At 40.1% G+C, this 17,380-nt stretch overlaps 2 protein-coding genes across 2 annotated transcripts; one reads left to right on the top strand and one right to left on the bottom strand.

Moving 5' to 3' along the window:
* Nucleotides 1-107: 107 nt before the first annotated feature.
* On the top strand, nucleotides 108-10,037 carry kif20a (kinesin family member 20A). The gene is made up of 19 exons (XM_044221583.1): nucleotides 108-344; nucleotides 2,080-2,253; nucleotides 2,579-2,704; nucleotides 2,848-2,967; nucleotides 3,300-3,438; nucleotides 3,642-3,817; nucleotides 4,085-4,184; nucleotides 4,633-4,845; nucleotides 5,198-5,309; nucleotides 5,421-5,495; nucleotides 5,615-5,758; nucleotides 5,917-6,085; nucleotides 6,178-6,330; nucleotides 6,640-6,779; nucleotides 7,095-7,197; nucleotides 7,859-8,054; nucleotides 8,146-8,237; nucleotides 8,336-8,473; nucleotides 9,142-10,037. Exons 2-19 carry the CDS (start codon nucleotides 2,086-2,088, stop codon nucleotides 9,514-9,516), a joined length of 2,739 nt encoding a protein of 912 aa, XP_044077518.1. The 5' UTR covers nucleotides 108-344; nucleotides 2,080-2,085; the 3' UTR covers nucleotides 9,517-10,037.
* Nucleotides 10,038-16,537, bottom strand: cdc23 (CDC23 (cell division cycle 23, yeast, homolog)). The gene is made up of 16 exons (XM_044221589.1): nucleotides 16,382-16,537; nucleotides 15,745-15,817; nucleotides 14,104-14,241; nucleotides 13,934-13,976; nucleotides 13,736-13,841; nucleotides 13,464-13,596; nucleotides 13,031-13,208; nucleotides 12,841-12,938; nucleotides 12,437-12,518; nucleotides 11,991-12,144; nucleotides 11,678-11,797; nucleotides 11,474-11,549; nucleotides 11,307-11,368; nucleotides 11,020-11,098; nucleotides 10,723-10,842; nucleotides 10,038-10,633 (listed from the first exon to the last, which is right to left on the bottom strand). The coding sequence occupies exons 1-16, from the start codon at nucleotides 16,492-16,494 to the stop codon at nucleotides 10,481-10,483; spliced, it is 1,728 nt and encodes a 575-aa protein (XP_044077524.1). The 5' UTR covers nucleotides 16,495-16,537; the 3' UTR covers nucleotides 10,038-10,480.
* Nucleotides 16,538-17,380: the final 843 nt, after the last annotated feature.

The raw sequence follows: 17,380 nt of genomic DNA, 5'->3' as shown, positions 1-17,380 counted from the left end.
TAATTTGATACAGTCAAAATGGCGACATCTGCTGGTCAAACCGTTGGTAATGCATTTGAGCGCAACGTCACTGGCTTTAACCAATCGGCGACTCGTTCTGCAGGGAAAGCGCATTGTTCAAAAACGAAACGGGTAAAAAAAACTCAGCCGAGGCTCAGAGTGCGGTAGGCTAACTTAGTGTTAACATTGGTCAGTTTCAGGTAGCTCGATGTGATACAACTTTAACACAGTATTTCCAGTTTTAGTAAAGTAACTTACTTGAGTTTTGGCGATTTACTCAGTAACTTCAGAACTTTTAGCTTCTGGAAACCGGACACTCGCTCATCGCACTTTCGACATTCGAGGTAAGTTAGCTAAATTACGTTAACCTTTGCTTAAAGGTGGCTCATTCGATGCTAAACAACAATACACCTGTTAGTCACGATACAGCTGTAATTAAAAATGTTGGCTGAACTAATATATACGGGTTTTATCCAGCTAGCCAACAGCAACGACATTTATACATTCTTTTGTTAGTTTGGTGGGAGTAACCACAAGCTTTTCAACATTTTCAAACCGGGACACAGCTTCTCCCCTGCACAACATTAACTTGTTGTTATGCACTCGGGTTTTAATTAAAATTCAGTTTCGCTAATATTAACGAGAATGAACTGCCTTTGTAAAGTTGACGTAAATTAAGCTGTGAAGCATCTTAACTGCCAGGACAGGAAAGTTTGGTATTTTCCTATTTGCATAGGTTTCATGGATCTGAGGGATAAGTAGCCTTAACGTTATACCTACATGCATAAAAGTTGAAATTGTTGAAAGCAATGTCCTACATCATCTGTAAAAACGTTTCGGGCCATTCATCTAAACGTAACTTCTTACTTAATTTCTGAAAGAATATATAACTAACGTTAACTAGATTTCAAATGTATACCTCTTAATGTCAATTCACCCGTCAAAGTGTTACACAGAATAACGTTAAACTCGTTGTTTTGCATGGAAAAACATGGCACAATCATGATTTGTTTAGTTATTCAGTAACGTTAACGTAGCCTAGTCCAAAGTCCGTTAAGTTAATTAACCCTTTCGCCTAGCTTAATTAAGAAAAATGTAACAGAGGAGCAACGTCTGTAGGAGGCGTGGCCTCGTGGCTACGTAGTGTGTGACGCGGAGGGTCAGGGGACACGGGGGCCGACCACCGCTCTCTGTGACTGCTAGCTTGACCGCTGTTCAGTGCACCAAGGACAGAAACCAGCAACGTAGAGCTGGTGGTCAGTTAGCCAGGCATGAGAGGCTAATGTCAGACTTTCTGTCTCTGACAGAGACTGGAGACACATACAAGCTAATTCTGATTAGGAGCGTTTGTTTCTACACATAATATGAATTTTGTTGGGGGGGGAGATCACGTGTATTAACATCATATGCCAACGAGAGTCTATGTGATCATGTGTACAATGAAAAAAGTAATTTAGTGTGTAGTTCCTATATAACTACGTTGCAAAGCGCAGTTCGACCCTATTCTTAAAACTGTCACCTTTTCATCCCACTGGCTTTTTGAAGGCATGGCTAAACACGAGAAGCCCAGTGCAGTCAAAAGCATTTTTAAAATTGATTTCAATGATGTAATTCTTTTGCACCAATACTAAACTTATCAAGACAGGTGATAGCCTGGGAAGCCATTTTCCTGTTGGCCTACTCTCTTGGAGTTACTGTGGCTTTGAAGGGCAAAGCAGGTTTTATCTAGTGTCTGTGTGTTGCGTCACGTTGTCTCATGACACACCCTTATTTCCTTATTTTAACTAATTGTCTCATGACAGTGAGCTGCTGCCATGATACCAAAGATTTACTACTGCCTACTTGTAGGCTCATCATTGGGTGGAAAATACATTCTCATTTGTGTGTGAGAGTAGTTGAGACTGGTCTTCCTGAGCACTAAAATGCATTTATTTATTCATGTCTTAATATTGTATCCTGATAGATCCTTAGCCTATATGCAAAGGGACATTACAAGGTGGCTTTTACATGCATTTACTGGCTCACAGCCAGGTTTGAAATGTGTTGCAATTACTTCATACTTAGAATGACTTCATACAGGTAAGCATGGCGCTGTCTTTGTCCTCCCCGTGTGGATGCCCCTACGATGAGGACGAGGAAATGCCTGTGTTTGAGTCTACGGCAGCAGAGCACAGAGGCCTGGCCAGACCACGTCTACCTGAGATCTCTGTCATTTCCCCTGGCCTGGACACCCGGCCATCCATTACAGAACCGGTGAGAGTCGACAGGAGTATGCTGTTCTTGTGTTGCAATGTACCCTGTGGATTTATCTTTATAAAACAAATGAGGTTTTATTAACATTCAACATTTCTCACCAAAACACGTGTATCCCTCCCTAAGGCGTAACAAAACACATTGAATGCATTTCCTACCCCAGAAAACATTTGCAAAACCTCTTATTAAATCTTTTGAAACCTATATTGTTTTTACATTGACTTGCTGTTTTCTTCCTCCTATTTAATGGCTTGTTTAATGGTTAATTTAAATTCTTCTATGTTAGCAACAAAACATTAAAGGTGTTTGTAATTTGTGTCTCTAGAAACTAGCAGTGAAACCTGCATTTGTGAGACAAGGAAGCTGCGATGAAGGGAACACGGAGAGGGTGAAGGTTTTTCTGCGCATCCGGCCTCTTATTGAGACGGAGAGAGACATGGGAGAAGAACAGGTAAGACAATGAAGTCAAAATTACAGCCATCAGTATTTCCTCTGTTTGTTTTGTTTTGTTTGGGGGGGGTTTGTGGGTAGATATGTGCTTTTATTGCTTTTAGTACACCTGTACTGCGTGTTCAAGGTTCACTCTTCTTCTAGGGTTGTGTGGCTGTCCAAGATGAAGAGACTCTGCTGCTCAAAGCTCCAAAAGAATCTCAGAACATGAGGACCGCAGAGAGGGGCATCACCCAGAGCATGCACAAGTTCAGTTTCTCGAAGGTAGGAGAGACCTACTTTTGCATAGTGTTAAATAAGTGTTTACCTGCTATACATATAATTGGTTGTCAACCTGAAACCATGTTGACTTTGTTTTTTATTTTAAAAAGCAGCAGTGTTGGTTGCAGGGTGAAGGTGAATAATATTCCTAACATGTTGTTTATTACAATGGCTAAAAGTATTGCTGGTAAATATGGGCTATTGGGTGTGCATAGCAACCAATGCCAGTAATAAACAAGTAGGATGCTGCTCCTTAATATTTCTAATATTTATTAAAAAAAATAAAAATAAAAAAAAGCCACATACTGATGTTTTTCATTATCCATCTTTCATAGATCTTTGGACCAGAGACCACACAGCAACAGTTTTATGAGTGCACAATGAAGAAGATGGTGAAAGACGTGCTTCAAGGAGAAAACAGACTCCTCTACACTTATGGTGTCACCAATTCTGGAAAGACCTACACTATTCAGGGTAAGGTTGTTATTATTATTATTATTGTACTGTTTCTTGGCCACATCAGTGTAAAGCCAGGTTTGATTTTGTGATTTGTTTTTATTTTTATTTGCAGCTCTGTTAAATTGGGTTTGTTGTAGATACTGTTAGAGCATTTAATGCTTATGTGGTCAGTTAAATGCCTAGAATGTAAATTTTAAATTTCAAACCTTGACCTGCAGGCAGTGGTCGAGAGGCAGGCCTCTTGCCCCGGGCTTTAGCGTCTCTGTTCAGGAAACTGCAGGGTCGTCTCTATGGTGCCATGAACCTGAAGCCTGTTATGTATCAGGATGTGAGGCAGCTTGACCCCGGTGAGGTCAGGGTGGAGGAAATCCGCAGAAACTCTCTGCTCAAAGAGGTAAACAGCTTTTAAAGGTCTTATGAAATGAAAAATGCAATTTCCTTGTTACATTGTGTCCCAGTGTCTGTTGCTGCAAGTATGTCAGTACTGTACTTTTTTGACTTTTTTTTCTTTTTTTTTAAATCAGTCTTGAGTGCAAACTTTTTTTTATATTTAGGTTCTTTTTATATTATTTTAACTGATCTGAGGAACCACACTACTCAAGAATTAAAGTATCTTCTTGCACACAGATATGAGCTGATGTACTCCTCTTGTCTGTTACAGGATGAGAATCTGACTTCTCGTCGAGGTGGTACCACTACAATCTGGGACAGCGGCGTTGGAGGACTCTCCTCTACAAGTAACATTGCCACCCAGCTTGAAGGTGAGGAGGACAGTATGTGTGTTGCGTTGGACAGCAAGTTATTCCAAATGAAGACAAATTTGGAACATTTTCAAAGGCTGTCAAATACGTATTGAATATGCTCCTGAGCAAAAGCCAGTACATTTACTGGAGGTGTGTTTTAATATCATAAACACCACATATTGTAGAGGAGATTGCTGGTTGCTGTATAAGTGTAAATAGTAAATAATAAAATATAGTGTAGGAAATCTGGATATGGTATTGTTGACCAATTACAGATAAGGGCATAGTACGAGATCATGCAAAAATGTCAATGTTGCTGTTTTACTACCATTAGTAGTATATGTCCATTTCCGTTCTTACTTATTAAATTGAGCCCTGCCTCCAATACATTATCGTTACTGCCATTGTAAAAGCCTTTTCTTTTAAAATACATCATACATTGATTTTCAACTCTGTCTCTCTGCAGACACTGACAGTGTTTGTCTGGAGCCAGACAGCCTTTCACACAGTGGAGGAGATGATCTGGAGGAAGGGGTGCAGTTTTCTATCTGGGTGTCCTTCTATGAGATCTACAATGAGTTCCTGTATGACCTACTGGATGCTTCGCCCTCCCTGCAGCCCAGAAAAAGGGTCACACTGCGGCTTAGTGACGACAAGCAGGGCAACCCCTATGTAAAAGGTAACACTCACTTATTCACAAAGTGTTTATAGAACATTAAACTGTTTAATTAGTATCAGTTTGAACCTCCTGAAGCGCTATCCAAGTATGCAGCTTCTCTCATCTGATGTATGTTACACTTCATTAAGCAGGAAATTATGTTAAAAACTGTACTGCATTTTACCTGCAGTCTTTTCATGCTCTATTTGGGTGCGAGTACAACACCACATTATAAGAAACACTGTGCAATGGATGACGAAAATACTTTTAAAACTACTTTAAAATCTGTACAGCACATAAAACATGTTTTTGTTGCTGCTGCTGCTTCTTGTGTAGAGTATAATTCTTTTGCTACTTCCTTATGTTCTATCAGACCTCACCTGGATCCAGGTCCGCAGTGCTGAGGAAGCTTGGAGGATTCTGAGGGCTGGACATCGTAACCAGAGCTTCGCCAGCACTCACCTCAACCAAAACTCCAGCCGCAGGTAGGAGCACATCAAACGTTTGCCTTTCAAAACCATATTCTGATTTATTTTGACATATTCGTTTGTCTCACACTTGTTGCTTCTCTGATCATAAATGTATCACTTACTCAGCCACAGCATCTTCTCTATCCGTGTCCTGCACGTCCGCCCAGAGGCAGATTCAGGCCAGGCCATGCACATCAGCGAGTAAGTTAACCTTTCGTTACCTTCTCTAAATTTCAGTTTAGGTTCATTTTGATTTTGGTATATTTTGAGTTTGTAAAAGTGATAAAACAGAGCTGTATCTTGAATTGTCTCCTTATTAGACTGACTGTGTGTGATCTGGCTGGGTCTGAACGCTGTAAAGAGCAGCGCAATGGTGAGAGGATGAAGGAGGCCAACAACATCAACACCTCCCTTTTAACACTGGGACGCTGTATTACTGCTCTGAGGCACAACCAAAACAACAAGTACGTGTTGATCCATAACTTGGAATGAAGCTACACCACTGGTGACCACTTTTTAAAAGTTGATTTAGTGGTGGTGTAGTGCATTAGGAAAATGTAAATAACTCCTCTAGTAAGCTTGTAAATGCGCTGTTTGAGAAAGAGCTCTAATACATCCACAGGTCACGGCCCCCTCAAGTGGTGCCCTTCAGGGACAGTAAACTGACCCGGGTCCTGCAAGGTTTCTTCTGTGGCCGAGGAACCTCCAGCATGGTGGTCAACATCAATCCATGTGCCTCCATCTATGACGAGACCCTCCAAGCCCTCAAATTCTCAGCTATCGCTACTCAGGTGAAAAGAAAAACTGTGACAGATTTAGTCTTGCATGGAGGGATAAGACCAAAGGAAAAAAGAGAAATAAAAGATCCCTCATATCCTTTCAGCTGGTCCATGGCCCATCCACAAAGACCAGAGTGGCCTACATCCTGTCCCTACTGCGCGAGCCAACAGCAAATGGTAATGAAAGCACAGTGATTGAAGAGGAAGAGGATGAGAGTGATGTTGAAGACGGAGATATCACCATGTTAAATACTGAGGTAACATCCTCTGCCATTATATGTGAGAGCTACATATTTACTATTATCTCCAAACCACTTCCGTAACAAATTTTCTTTATGTCGCAAACCACGTTCATCTATAAAACAAAACACAAAATGTTACCATAATGGCTTTTAAAGTGGGTGTTTTACATATTTAGATAAACTTCTAGATGATTCCCATAAGATTAACTTAAATAGTTAAACGTTAGCCAGCAGAAAGCACGTTTTTAGTTTTTACCAGCATTTCAAGTGTCTAAAAACAGGTATTTGTCCAGTGCTCCTAACCGCTGACTGTACTTTATGAAGGCTTTGCTGCAGGCCATTGATGTCCTGAAGAAAGAGGTGCAGCGCCAGCGGGAAGAGAGAGAGGTTCTTGAGGCAAATGTGAGGGAGCAGGTGGTCTCTGAGATGATGGAGGTCATCTCTGGGATGCAAGATGGCTTCAGGTGTGTGTGCTTTGTTTAAATCAAAAGATGCCTTTTTAAGATTAACCAGGCTGCATTTAGGGCATGTAATAAAAAAAATTCTAGCAATGTTTTAGATGTGAAACCAACAGTCCTCTTGCAAACGAATTTGCTAGCAATTGTTTAGTGAAGCAATTTAAGCACAAATCATTTCCATTCCCTCTTTATTTTTATTTTATTTATTTTTTTCATCAAAGAAATCCTCCTCAATGCGAAGTTGTAACATTAAAATGATGATAAATGCTGAAATTTGAAATGAATGCAGATACTGAGTTGTGATGTTGTCTTGTCCTATAGTGAGACCTTGGAGGCAGAGAGGGCTCTAATCGAAGAGAGGTACGAAGACAAGATAACTAACGTGCAAAAACATTTGAAGATATTCTACAGCCAGGAACTGAAGGTGAGAGCTAAATCATCAGCCTTAAGTTTGTGTTACTTTAAGGCGGTATCTGTCCTCATGGTGTGGTTTCAATTAGGGATGCGCCGATGTGACTTTTTCAGTCCCACTACCGATACCTGGGCTTTGGGTATCTGCCGATACCAAGTACCGATCTGATGCCAGTGTTTCATTAATAAGCTGTAAGCCTCACTGTGTGGAAGAGAGTGGGATCATTATTTCATGCATAAGGCAACATCAGGCTTGACTTAAACATTGCTTTCCTAACTTTGTAAAATATAGGGTGAAATACCTCCAAACAGCTGACATGTTTGTTGTTAGCTTCCTCTGAGCATAATCGCTGGGTCTACCGGTGCGCTGCTGACACATGACGTAGTAAGCGCACGCAGACGTAAACCTATAATTGAATTGAATAGATCGGCTAATAGCTGTTTGCATCAACATCGAACAAATATCAGTATTGGATCGATGCATCCCTAGTTTAAATACACACACACAATCTGTAAAATTTACACTTTCGTTAAATGAGATCTTTCCACAAATGCAATGAGTGTCCACAACATAGTTCTATTTGTAATGCAGTTGTTGTATCTGTGCTAAGATATATTTGAATCTAGATGCTATGAATTTTCACTAATTGTTTTCTTTTAATCCTTTCTTTTAGGAGCGTGATCAGGAGATTGAAGCTTTGTCCGCTGCCCTTGAAAAAAAGAAGGAAGCTGAATCGGTCCCCATCTCAGTGCCACAGGGAGACTCTGAGGGGCCTCGACGTTCTCAGCGCCTCACTACTCAGTCAGAACTTGGCAGACTGCATGCTGAGCTCAACCAGTGTCGTGCTGAGCTGCTCACCAAGACACAAGGTGACTGAAACACTGCTCTGATTATGTGTTGATGTTAGGATATTGTTAATGGTAGTTGACTGTCTATTGTTCTGCTTGCTTGCCTGTGCAGAGCTGACAAAGCTGAATATGCAGCTGGAAGTCCCAGGTTCAACTGGCACCCTCACCAATGCTGCTGATCGCAAGCTTGAGGAGGGTCAGCGGGTTAGTTACTGCTGTACCATATGAAATGCACCATTGTTTTTGTTGCATATGAGTCTCTTCACCCTCAGAAGGACTAAAATTCTGACCTTTTCTAACAGAACTTGCGTCAGCTACGCCTGGATCTGCAGAGGCTTGGGGTGGACCTGCAGTCTGGTGAACGAGCCTGCTGCCGCAACACAGGAGGGGAAAGGCTGCGCCAGGCATTAACAGCTGCAGATGAGACATTAGCCAAACAGGTACAACCACAGACATGTATAGTATAATGTTATGTAAATTATATTGTTTTATAAACTGAGCTTTTCTGTAACAAAGGTTTCATTTATAATTTTTAGTTGGATAAGACCAGTTTCAAATTGGAAATAAAAATACGTTTTGCTCTCTGCTACAGACAAAGTAACAGTAGCTGAAGCTCAGCTGAAAAATTACTGAAACAAATCAAGACCCCAACATACTGCTATTCCTGTAAGGACCTCTGCATGTAACATTTCAGTTAAGGCAGAGTTTTGACAATAATTATATCTCTTTGATGCTGATTATTGATGCTCTAACTTTAAAGAAGCGATAATTATTAGTATTTTAAAGCAGCATCTGTTTAAAGTAATTCTCAATTTCAAATACTTTATCCTTCTCTCCCTCTACTCGCTTCACTAACAATCTTGATGCACAGCCAGCTTTTAAACTAAATCTAGGTTTCTAACATCTGCACCAGGTGATTACTGTGCAAACGCATGTTTTAAGAAGTTTCATTTTACCTCACTTATCTATCTATCTACAGATAGATATCTCTTTCTCTCTATCTGTACATAGAGAGATATCTATCGATAGATCGATTTATCGATCCCACCTTCACCTTCACTTCCCCGTCTGTGGTTTTGTCTAACCCTGTTGACTGACTTCTTCTTAGGCCCAGATCCTGGTGGAGCTCCAGAATGGCCTGATGCTTGTAAGAGCCGACTTAAGGCGGAAAGCGGAAACCCTGGCCCAGACACAGGCCGTCCAGCCCCAACTGCCCCCCTCAGGTTCTGCTGCCTCCACTCCAGGTTCCTGCAAGAAGAGGGGCTGTGGGGCCGCTGCAGCAAGTGACACTGAGAACCGGCCTCCGCAAAAACAGCCCTTTTTCCAGTCTCTGTTCCCGACACGTACCCCAACGCGTAAATACAACAGTCGGGCTGTTGAAGAAGCAAACAGTACCCCCTACTCACGGATCTTGCGGTCTCGGCAGCAGTCTCCACCTCGCAGCCCCATGCCCACCCCTCGTAGTCTCAGGGGGAAGTACTGAGCTCTTTGGAGCTTCAGTGGGAGTGTGTCCTTTTTTTGATATTATGCAAAACCAGTTATATTTACTGGTAACTTTTTATAGTAGTTTTTTTTTTTTTTATTGTTTTGTATATATTCACTTTTTGCAGTGCAGTTAACTCACTGTCATCATGCCAAATACAGTTATGATGTTCGCGCCAGTAAAACAGTTATGCTTTAAATGGGGTTGCAGTATACTACTAAGGGAATTGAGGTGCTCTTAAGCTGCTCACTGGCTAATAGACTAAGAATAGTATGTGTGTGTGTGTGTGTCTGTAATTAACCTTCTCTGCAACTCTTCCACGGCTTTGCTGTATGTACTATTGTTTTCCATAATAAAATCTATGAAAACACTGTTTTGAGTAGCTTAAGTACTATAGCAGAAAAATGCATGTTCATTTTAAAATGTGATATTGTTTTTTTTACTGTACTAACTACACTTAATTCACTGCATTGTTTTCATGTACTGTACAACATGAAATGAAAAATACAAAGAAAAAGACAGCCCTTGCATAGCAGGTATGCTTTATTTAAACTATTTACATATATACAGCATTGATTGAAATCAAAACATGATGTTTGTGTGTGTGTGTAAAGCGTTCAAGGTGTCCTTTCTTTGCATGTCTGCGCTCTGAAGGATCTTTTTGACACTGTTGACCTAGCATTGAATTATACAAAAGCTACATGTGTATTTAAAAATCTATTCAAAACCTTGTGTATTAGCCTGATAATATAAAAACTTGTCTGATCCTGGACAAAAATGATCAGGATTGCAAATTTTACAAACAAATGCAATTTTAATGTCATTAACAATTCTATGCATCAACAAGTAAATCCTTCCAACACTGACTTTTGGCAAGGTCAAACAACCCCCCCAGGAAAAGTAGTTTCATGTCACAGGATACACAAATTGTTCATTTTAAAGCCAGTGAATAGGAGGGTGGGTGTCAGGGTGTAAAGGAGATGAGGTTCAGTGGAGACACCCTCCTGACGGGAGTGTTGTTGTTTGAGAGCGGAGCGAACAGATCTGCTGATGGCGTCTCGGTCTGATCTCTGACCTGTGAGATCTGCCTCAACAGAGCTTTTCCCTCTTCACGAGCCTACAAGCAGAGTGAGCACCGACACCAGTTAAGTGAGTTACTACTACAGCAACTAGAGAACAGTGCTCAGATTATGCAGACACACTTACATCATTGTAGTCACAACAGCGCTGAGCGCAGAGGGACGCCTCATCATAGAGCTTGTTCTTGAAATAGTACTGACCCAGGTACCGCAGCGCTGTGCTCACCTCAGCATGCTCCAGTTGTTCCTATGATGACCAGATTTTATTAGAAATAGATTTCTTCCACACAAATACAACACATTGTTAAACATCTCATTTCAAAACCACAGCCCAAACCGTGAATACAGACCAAAACTACACATAAGTTTGCAGACAGGGTTGTCAAGAATTGACATATGTATTCAGATACTTTAAAATTCTTACCCCACAAGAGAAAATGTCTTGGATGTAAAGCATGTAACACCGGGCAGCATCATCAGACTCATTCAGCTGTTCATGGAGCCTAACAAAGGCATAAGCAGAAGTCACATATAGCACACTTTATTTCTGAGTGATACAAATAACATGTTGACATATGACAACAGAAAAAAGATGCACATCGGATATTCATTTTGTGCTTAAAAGTTAAAGAAAATGTGACGTAAACTACTTTATTTTTAGACCAGAAAATCGGTTTTATTGTATTTCATCAGGATGCAGTGGACACTTACTTTGCCAACTTGAGTAGAGCCATTTTCTCTACATCTCCAACAGAGTATGCCCTCCAGTAACACTAGACAAAAATAGAAAATGTCATGGTCCAAATCAAAAATGAGCCAGAAACTTTAATGAATTTATTACACAAACCAGGAATCACCGACAGGTGCAACATACGTACCTTCTTGGCTTCCACTTGCTGTGACAGTTTTTCGTAGCTTTCACCCAGTGCGACCAACATGCGCGAGTCATTGGGCCTACAAAAATACATCATAGTATGTCAAAACAAATAATGCCCATTTGGTTTATGAACATTGCATACTTTATTCTTAGTAACACATGCATAAACACCTTTTTTTTTACGGGGGGAGTGTCAAACTCATACCTGAGCTGGTGAGCCTTTCGATAATAGTACAAACAGTAAAAGGGCATCTTGAGGATCTCATATGTCTGACCCAGGCCGTACCAGGCACGGTAGTCCCGTTTGTTCACTTCAATGGCATGCCTGAAAGGGGGAAAAAAAAAAAAACAAGGAAACAACACTCACAACAACAATACAAGCTGGTATAAATCCTCCACACTGCTGCTGTGAAAGGTCTGGCAGTAAGTAAAAACTCCATCATTTACACATTGAACAAGACATCGAGATATCCACCAAAATAAGGGCTGTCTATGTTCTACTATATCTTCAGTCTTACCTGTAGGCCTGGATGGCAGCCGATGTGTTCTTCATTTCCATGTATTCATGGCCCATGAGGGTCCAGGCGCCGAGGCAGCGAGGGTTCAGTTTGAGGGCCCGCTGGAAGTACAGAGCTGCTTTCTCATGCTGAGAGCGTAAGCTGTAATAGTTACCTGTGGATGAGACACACAACTTATTACACAAATTACAGGAATTCAAAATGATGTCTGACCAGCTGACAATTTTTTATAGAATAGAAAATAGAAAAAAAGCAAGCCAATACACCTGCGAACCTGTAACCACTCAATATTTTGTACTTTAATTGATAAATTACAAACTATTTCCGATACAATTTTGTATTCATCAACTAATTGTTCCATTACTGCAAAACTGTGCTGGAAAATTTTGTTTCTGTATTTTTGTAAACAGTGGCATTACCGTTGATCAGATTGGCTCAACACTTACCGATGACGCAACACGTCTCCACTCTGTACTTGTCGATCTCCACCAGGTTGTGGGCCAAGTAGCTCAACTCTGGCTTCATGCTCTGTGGAAGCATTCATCACCATCAACAACAGAACTAAACATTATAAAAATGGGTCTTCACAAGAACATCACTCTGTTCTAGACCAAGTTTTTGACCTGGATCCTCTGCTGAAAACATGTGACATACATCAGAGGTCAAATAAAAACATCAAGATAATATAGTGAACCCCTCTGCCAGTAAGCATCTGTCCCAGTTAAGTGTTCTTGTGCAAGACACTTTATCCCTACTGGCTGCTATTATTTCGACCTCTAACCTTCCTGTGAAATGGTCGGGGGAACAAGTCAAAACACATTTCTTTGCTAATCAATAAGGTATCACTCACTTTGACATAGAGCAGGTTGGAGAATGTGTCCATGTTGTCAATGCGATACGGATCCTGCTCTCTCAACTCATTGAACAGAGTCAAAGCTTGGTCAATATCTGAAATGAATAGAGACAGAGTGCTGTAAGACTAAATCTGTCCCAATAACATCCCTCTGCAAAATTGTTACTGCAGAAGGCAGAAAACAAACCTCTGATGTTGTGGTAGGCGACAGCAATCTGTGAGATGATGTAGGTGCTCTTAGAAAAGCCGGCCTCAATGAGGTTCTGGTATTTCTGCAACGCTTCTTTGATCATCTGCAGCTCTGTGTACATGTGGGCCACGAAGAAGTCTTTAATCCAGCAGTCTGGCAGAGACAGGGACTTCAGCTGGGGAGAAAGAGACAAAGGTAGATGGAATCATATCAGTCCATATAATTACCTCAGATGGAGCGTTTCTTTACATTGACTGATTATCAGAAAGTGTTTGTTTTGTTTTCTGTTTGTTCTAAGACATAAAGTAAAGTTTAAAAGTCATGAGGCTGTGTTGTGAGAATTGCTTTTGGGTGGTTATTGTGGACCTGGTCACATGAAGTTAATGACACAATCTACAATTTGTGTATGTGTAAACACAAAGGCAGTTACCATTTCAATGTTGGTGACAAGGTTACTAAGCTCGAGCCAGGCTCCCCAGTGAAGAGGAAGTGCATGGATTGCCTCAACAAACACCTCTACCGCCTCCTTCAGCAGATCTAGCTTTCGTAGCACCACCCCATACCTGTGTTCCCACATCCACACACACACACACACACACACAAACACAAACACAAACACAAACACAAACACAGTAAGCAGTCCACTGTATTGCTCTGCATAATCTGAGGAAAGTGTGTACTCTTTAGAGGAAAAGTTCTTACAGGTACAGGGTGAACCCGTCCAACTCTCCTGCAATATGCTTCTTACTGAGCTCAACCCTCAGCTCTCGCAAGGCTTCATTGCGCACCTGACCCTTCTCCAGAGGACCTAGAACCACACAGAAAAACACAAAAAAGTTCAGTGTTAAAGGCTAACAAAAAAGTACTTTCAGTTCTCTTTTAAAAGAGACAAGTCCTCACCCAAGCTGTCCACAGTCTCATCGTCCTTCTTTTTCTCGCCTGACTGAAGAGACAGAAGGAAACTTTCAAAATGGTTCACAAGTGTTACGATCAAAGTGAAAGCAGTCTTGTCACAAAATGAAATCAAGGATCAAAGGATGCGGGCATGCCAGATATCTACAGAATCTTACCAGATAGCGAGAATACATATAGAGGAAATAAGCCTTCTGACTGCAGCAGCCCTTCAGAAAGTAAGCAGCACGATCATACTCTTTTAGGTCAAAGTAGGATTTGGCCAGTGTAAGTGCATCCAGGTCTTGTGCATCGTCCTGCATTTGGGACAGACAGACAGTGAAAAAGAAAAGTCGTCCTAATCATCTTTATCAAGTCAACTTAATTACTGAAAAAAAAAACCCAAAAGATTAGTCTCACTGAAAAACACAAAAAGGCTTTCATAAAGCCCCTTCTGAACACATGGTTAACAGCCAATTTCGTTTTCTACATAAAAACCTGTCAGCAGGGGGCAGAATAATTTTTCACTTCCTGAAAGATTCTTTTTATTGTCAACAAATCCCATGAAAAGACCAAAACCCATGTTGAAAATCCCATGTTCATTATGATGAATGATGCACTATAGTATATTTTGAGGAGATCCCACATACGCCGTCCTGCTGCTGTAAATACTCACTAGCACTACTTACTGAAAACAGTAAGTCCCCAACAAATTCACTATTTAGTCCTGTTTGAGTAACCTTTGCTAAGAATTACAGTTACCAGCTATTTTAGGAAATTAATTCGAGGTTAAGGGCCCATTGGTGGGGGTTAGGCTGGGGAAATTGGTATAAAATGATGCAAAATACATCTAGAATGTCTCCATTTGATGGCATGACAATGCAGCCATAAAAACATGGATTCACTCAGTATAAACATCTTACAGCTACAATAAAGAGACGGAACAAGCTGATAATCAGTGGTGGAATGTAACTAAGTACATGTACTCAAGTACAATTTTGACATACTTGTAGTTTACTTGCGTATTTCCATTTTGTGCTACTTTATACTTCTACTCCACTACAATTCAGAGAGACATATTGTACTTTTTACTCCACTACATTTGTTTGAAACTTATAGTTACTAGTTACATAAAAAAAACATATACAGATTCAACAGAATCAACTTTATTGTCATTACACATGTACAAGTACAAGGCAACGAAATGCAGTTTAGGTCTAACCAGAAGTGCAATAAGCAAGTGCAGGATATAAAGTATGTGCAGGATAGAGCAATATTATGAAAATATTTTACAAGTGGTACTATGGTACACTTATATGATATAATGCAGTACTGTACTACTAATCTACCTGGTAGTATACAAAGTATCTAAAATTGGCTCCACATTGACAAATTACAACATGTAAATGCTCTTACATGTATTTGTTAGTGATAAAAGCAGAATAATATATTATTAATAATATTCTATAACAATACACCACCTTGAAAGGAGCCATTCTGCATAATGAGTACTTTTACTTTTGATACTTTAAGCACATTTTACTGATAATACTTCGGTACTTTTACTTAAGTAACATTTCGAATTCAGGACTTTTACTTGTAATGGAGTATGTTTAGACTATGGTATTTCTATTTTTACTTGTAAAGGCTCTGAGTACTTCTTCCACCACTGTAAAGAAGACAGTATGAAATAAAATGATTTTTAAACCCTAAAGCTACTTCAAGGGGAAATTGATGGAAAGTGAATGGTAGGTAGTTAAAAAAATATATAATGAAACTACTTAAACCCAGAAAAGCCTCAGGCCTGGCAGTGTACAAACCTCAGTAAAAGGAGGTGATGGAGGTAATTCATCCTTGGGAAGAGGGTCCAAAGCAAATGCCAGTTCAGAAGCCCTAAAATGTAAACACACGAAGCATGTGACATAACTGTGCCGTTGATTACAGTTAGGGTAATTTCTAGGGGTTTTGTGCTATCACACCAGATTTCCTCTTACAGCAAGCAAAAACATCACAAAGTTGCTATCTTTTGAACCCAATTTGTCCAGTGTATATTTGCTAATCGACAGCAATAAACAAATTGAGCTCAGTCTTGCTTTATGTACCTTGATAACACCGGTACTTTCATCTATATGATTTAACGTTAGATAACGTTAGCCCAATTGGCAGCGAAGTTACATATTGTTTCAGCTCAGTGTTTTGGTCCCAGGATGCATTTGACCTTCTGAAACAATAAAATCGATTGATCATTTAACGACGCTCTTAGCTGAGATATAACGTTAATAGTGATATATATACTTAATGTATTCAATAAACAGTATTAGCTAAATTGTTATAATGAGACTTGTCAACAGCACTGCTAACGTAGCTAACAGCGTAACTAGCTTTAACGCTTAGTTACTAAGGTAACGGAGCTGAAAGACAGGCAATTAATATCAAATTAGTCACAGTCAGTCTCACCACTTCCCGCTGTGTAAAAGCCCTCTTTCTTTACAAAGCGATATCACCGATATGAGCTGTTTCTTGATTTGTACCAAGTCCCCAAACTCATTACAGAGAGCCGCCATTTTCATATTTTACCAAGCTAGCATGCTATTGGTGGAATGAACAAAGAGGTAGTCCCGCCCACCAAGAATGACATCACTTCCTTTTTCTCCTTGTTCCCAAAATAAAAGACGCACTGTTAGTATTTTGTCTTCTCAGAAAAAAAAAAACATAAACTATATAAAACACAGCATTTGCAATTCTAACAGCATTTGTATCACACCCACATGTATCTAGCCTAATAATACTTAATGCAAGTTGTGTATTTTTCATAATATTTCATGTAGCAGCCATTAAACAACATTTTCGAGCAAATAATGAAGAACAAGATCAACGACAGCATAATTATATGAATATAATATTGAATGTCAAGGTTCTCAAATGTCATCTTGAGTAAAAAGGGGTGATTTGCTTGAACTGACATGGGCCTAACAACAAATTTGTTTTGTAACAATTATGTTACATGCAGTAACTTAGTATGCACACCGGTCTTTGAATCCAATATTATGTTCTGTATGCATTTAGAATGGCAACAGTACTGCTTTGTTTTCTTCACCTGCAATCATAAAGACATCACAACATCATCAGGACTTTTCACTCTATATATAGCCTTTGGCTGAGACCTACGTTAGCCCAGGGCTTACAGCTGTTAACCATGAGCTTACAGTCCTTTCAAACTCACAACTTCAAATGTGGGATATCCCCACCATTAGCCCAGGGCTTAACTCTACTGCAGAGTAGGGTTAAGCCCTGGCTTTTACACTCAAAAGATCAGGGTTAAAATTACTGACGTGAACTGAAGTTAGAGCAAAGCAATGGGATGCTCAAATCCAAGACCAATCAAATCATTGTGATGTGTCCACAGTGTAACCAAGCCAAGTCTTTGAGTGTTCTGAAGATGTGGACCCTGGACTC

The sequence above is a fragment of the Siniperca chuatsi genome, linkage group LG14 (assembly GCF_020085105.1).
Source record: "Siniperca chuatsi isolate FFG_IHB_CAS linkage group LG14, ASM2008510v1, whole genome shotgun sequence".
Taxonomy (NCBI): Eukaryota; Metazoa; Chordata; class Actinopteri; order Centrarchiformes; family Sinipercidae; genus Siniperca; species Siniperca chuatsi.
The sequence above is the reverse complement of the archived record's forward strand: the minus strand, read 5'-3'. Positions and strand labels throughout refer to the sequence as shown.

Bases quoted from the DNA above. Each gene is read 5' to 3' on its own strand.
- kif20a (XM_044221583.1), top strand. From the start codon at position 2,086: ATGGCGCTGTCTTTGTCCTCCCCGTGTGGATGCCCCTACGATGAGGAC. The intron at 2,705-2,847 runs GTAAGACAATGA...CTCTTCTTCTAG, and splicing joins GAGACATGGGAGAAGAACAG to GGTTGTGTGGCTGTCCAAGA. The intron at 2,968-3,299 runs GTAGGAGAGACC...CATCTTTCATAG, and splicing joins ACAAGTTCAGTTTCTCGAAG to ATCTTTGGACCAGAGACCAC.
- cdc23 (XM_044221589.1), bottom strand. From the start codon at position 16,494: ATGAAAATGGCGGCTCTCTGTAATGAGTTTGGGGACTTGGTACAAATC. The intron at 13,597-13,735 runs GTAAGAACTTTT...GTGGGAACACAG, and splicing joins GACGGGTTCACCCTGTACCT to GTATGGGGTGGTGCTACGAA. The intron at 11,550-11,677 runs GTATGAGTTTGA...GTATTTTTGTAG, and splicing joins CGAAAGGCTCACCAGCTCAG to GCCCAATGACTCGCGCATGT.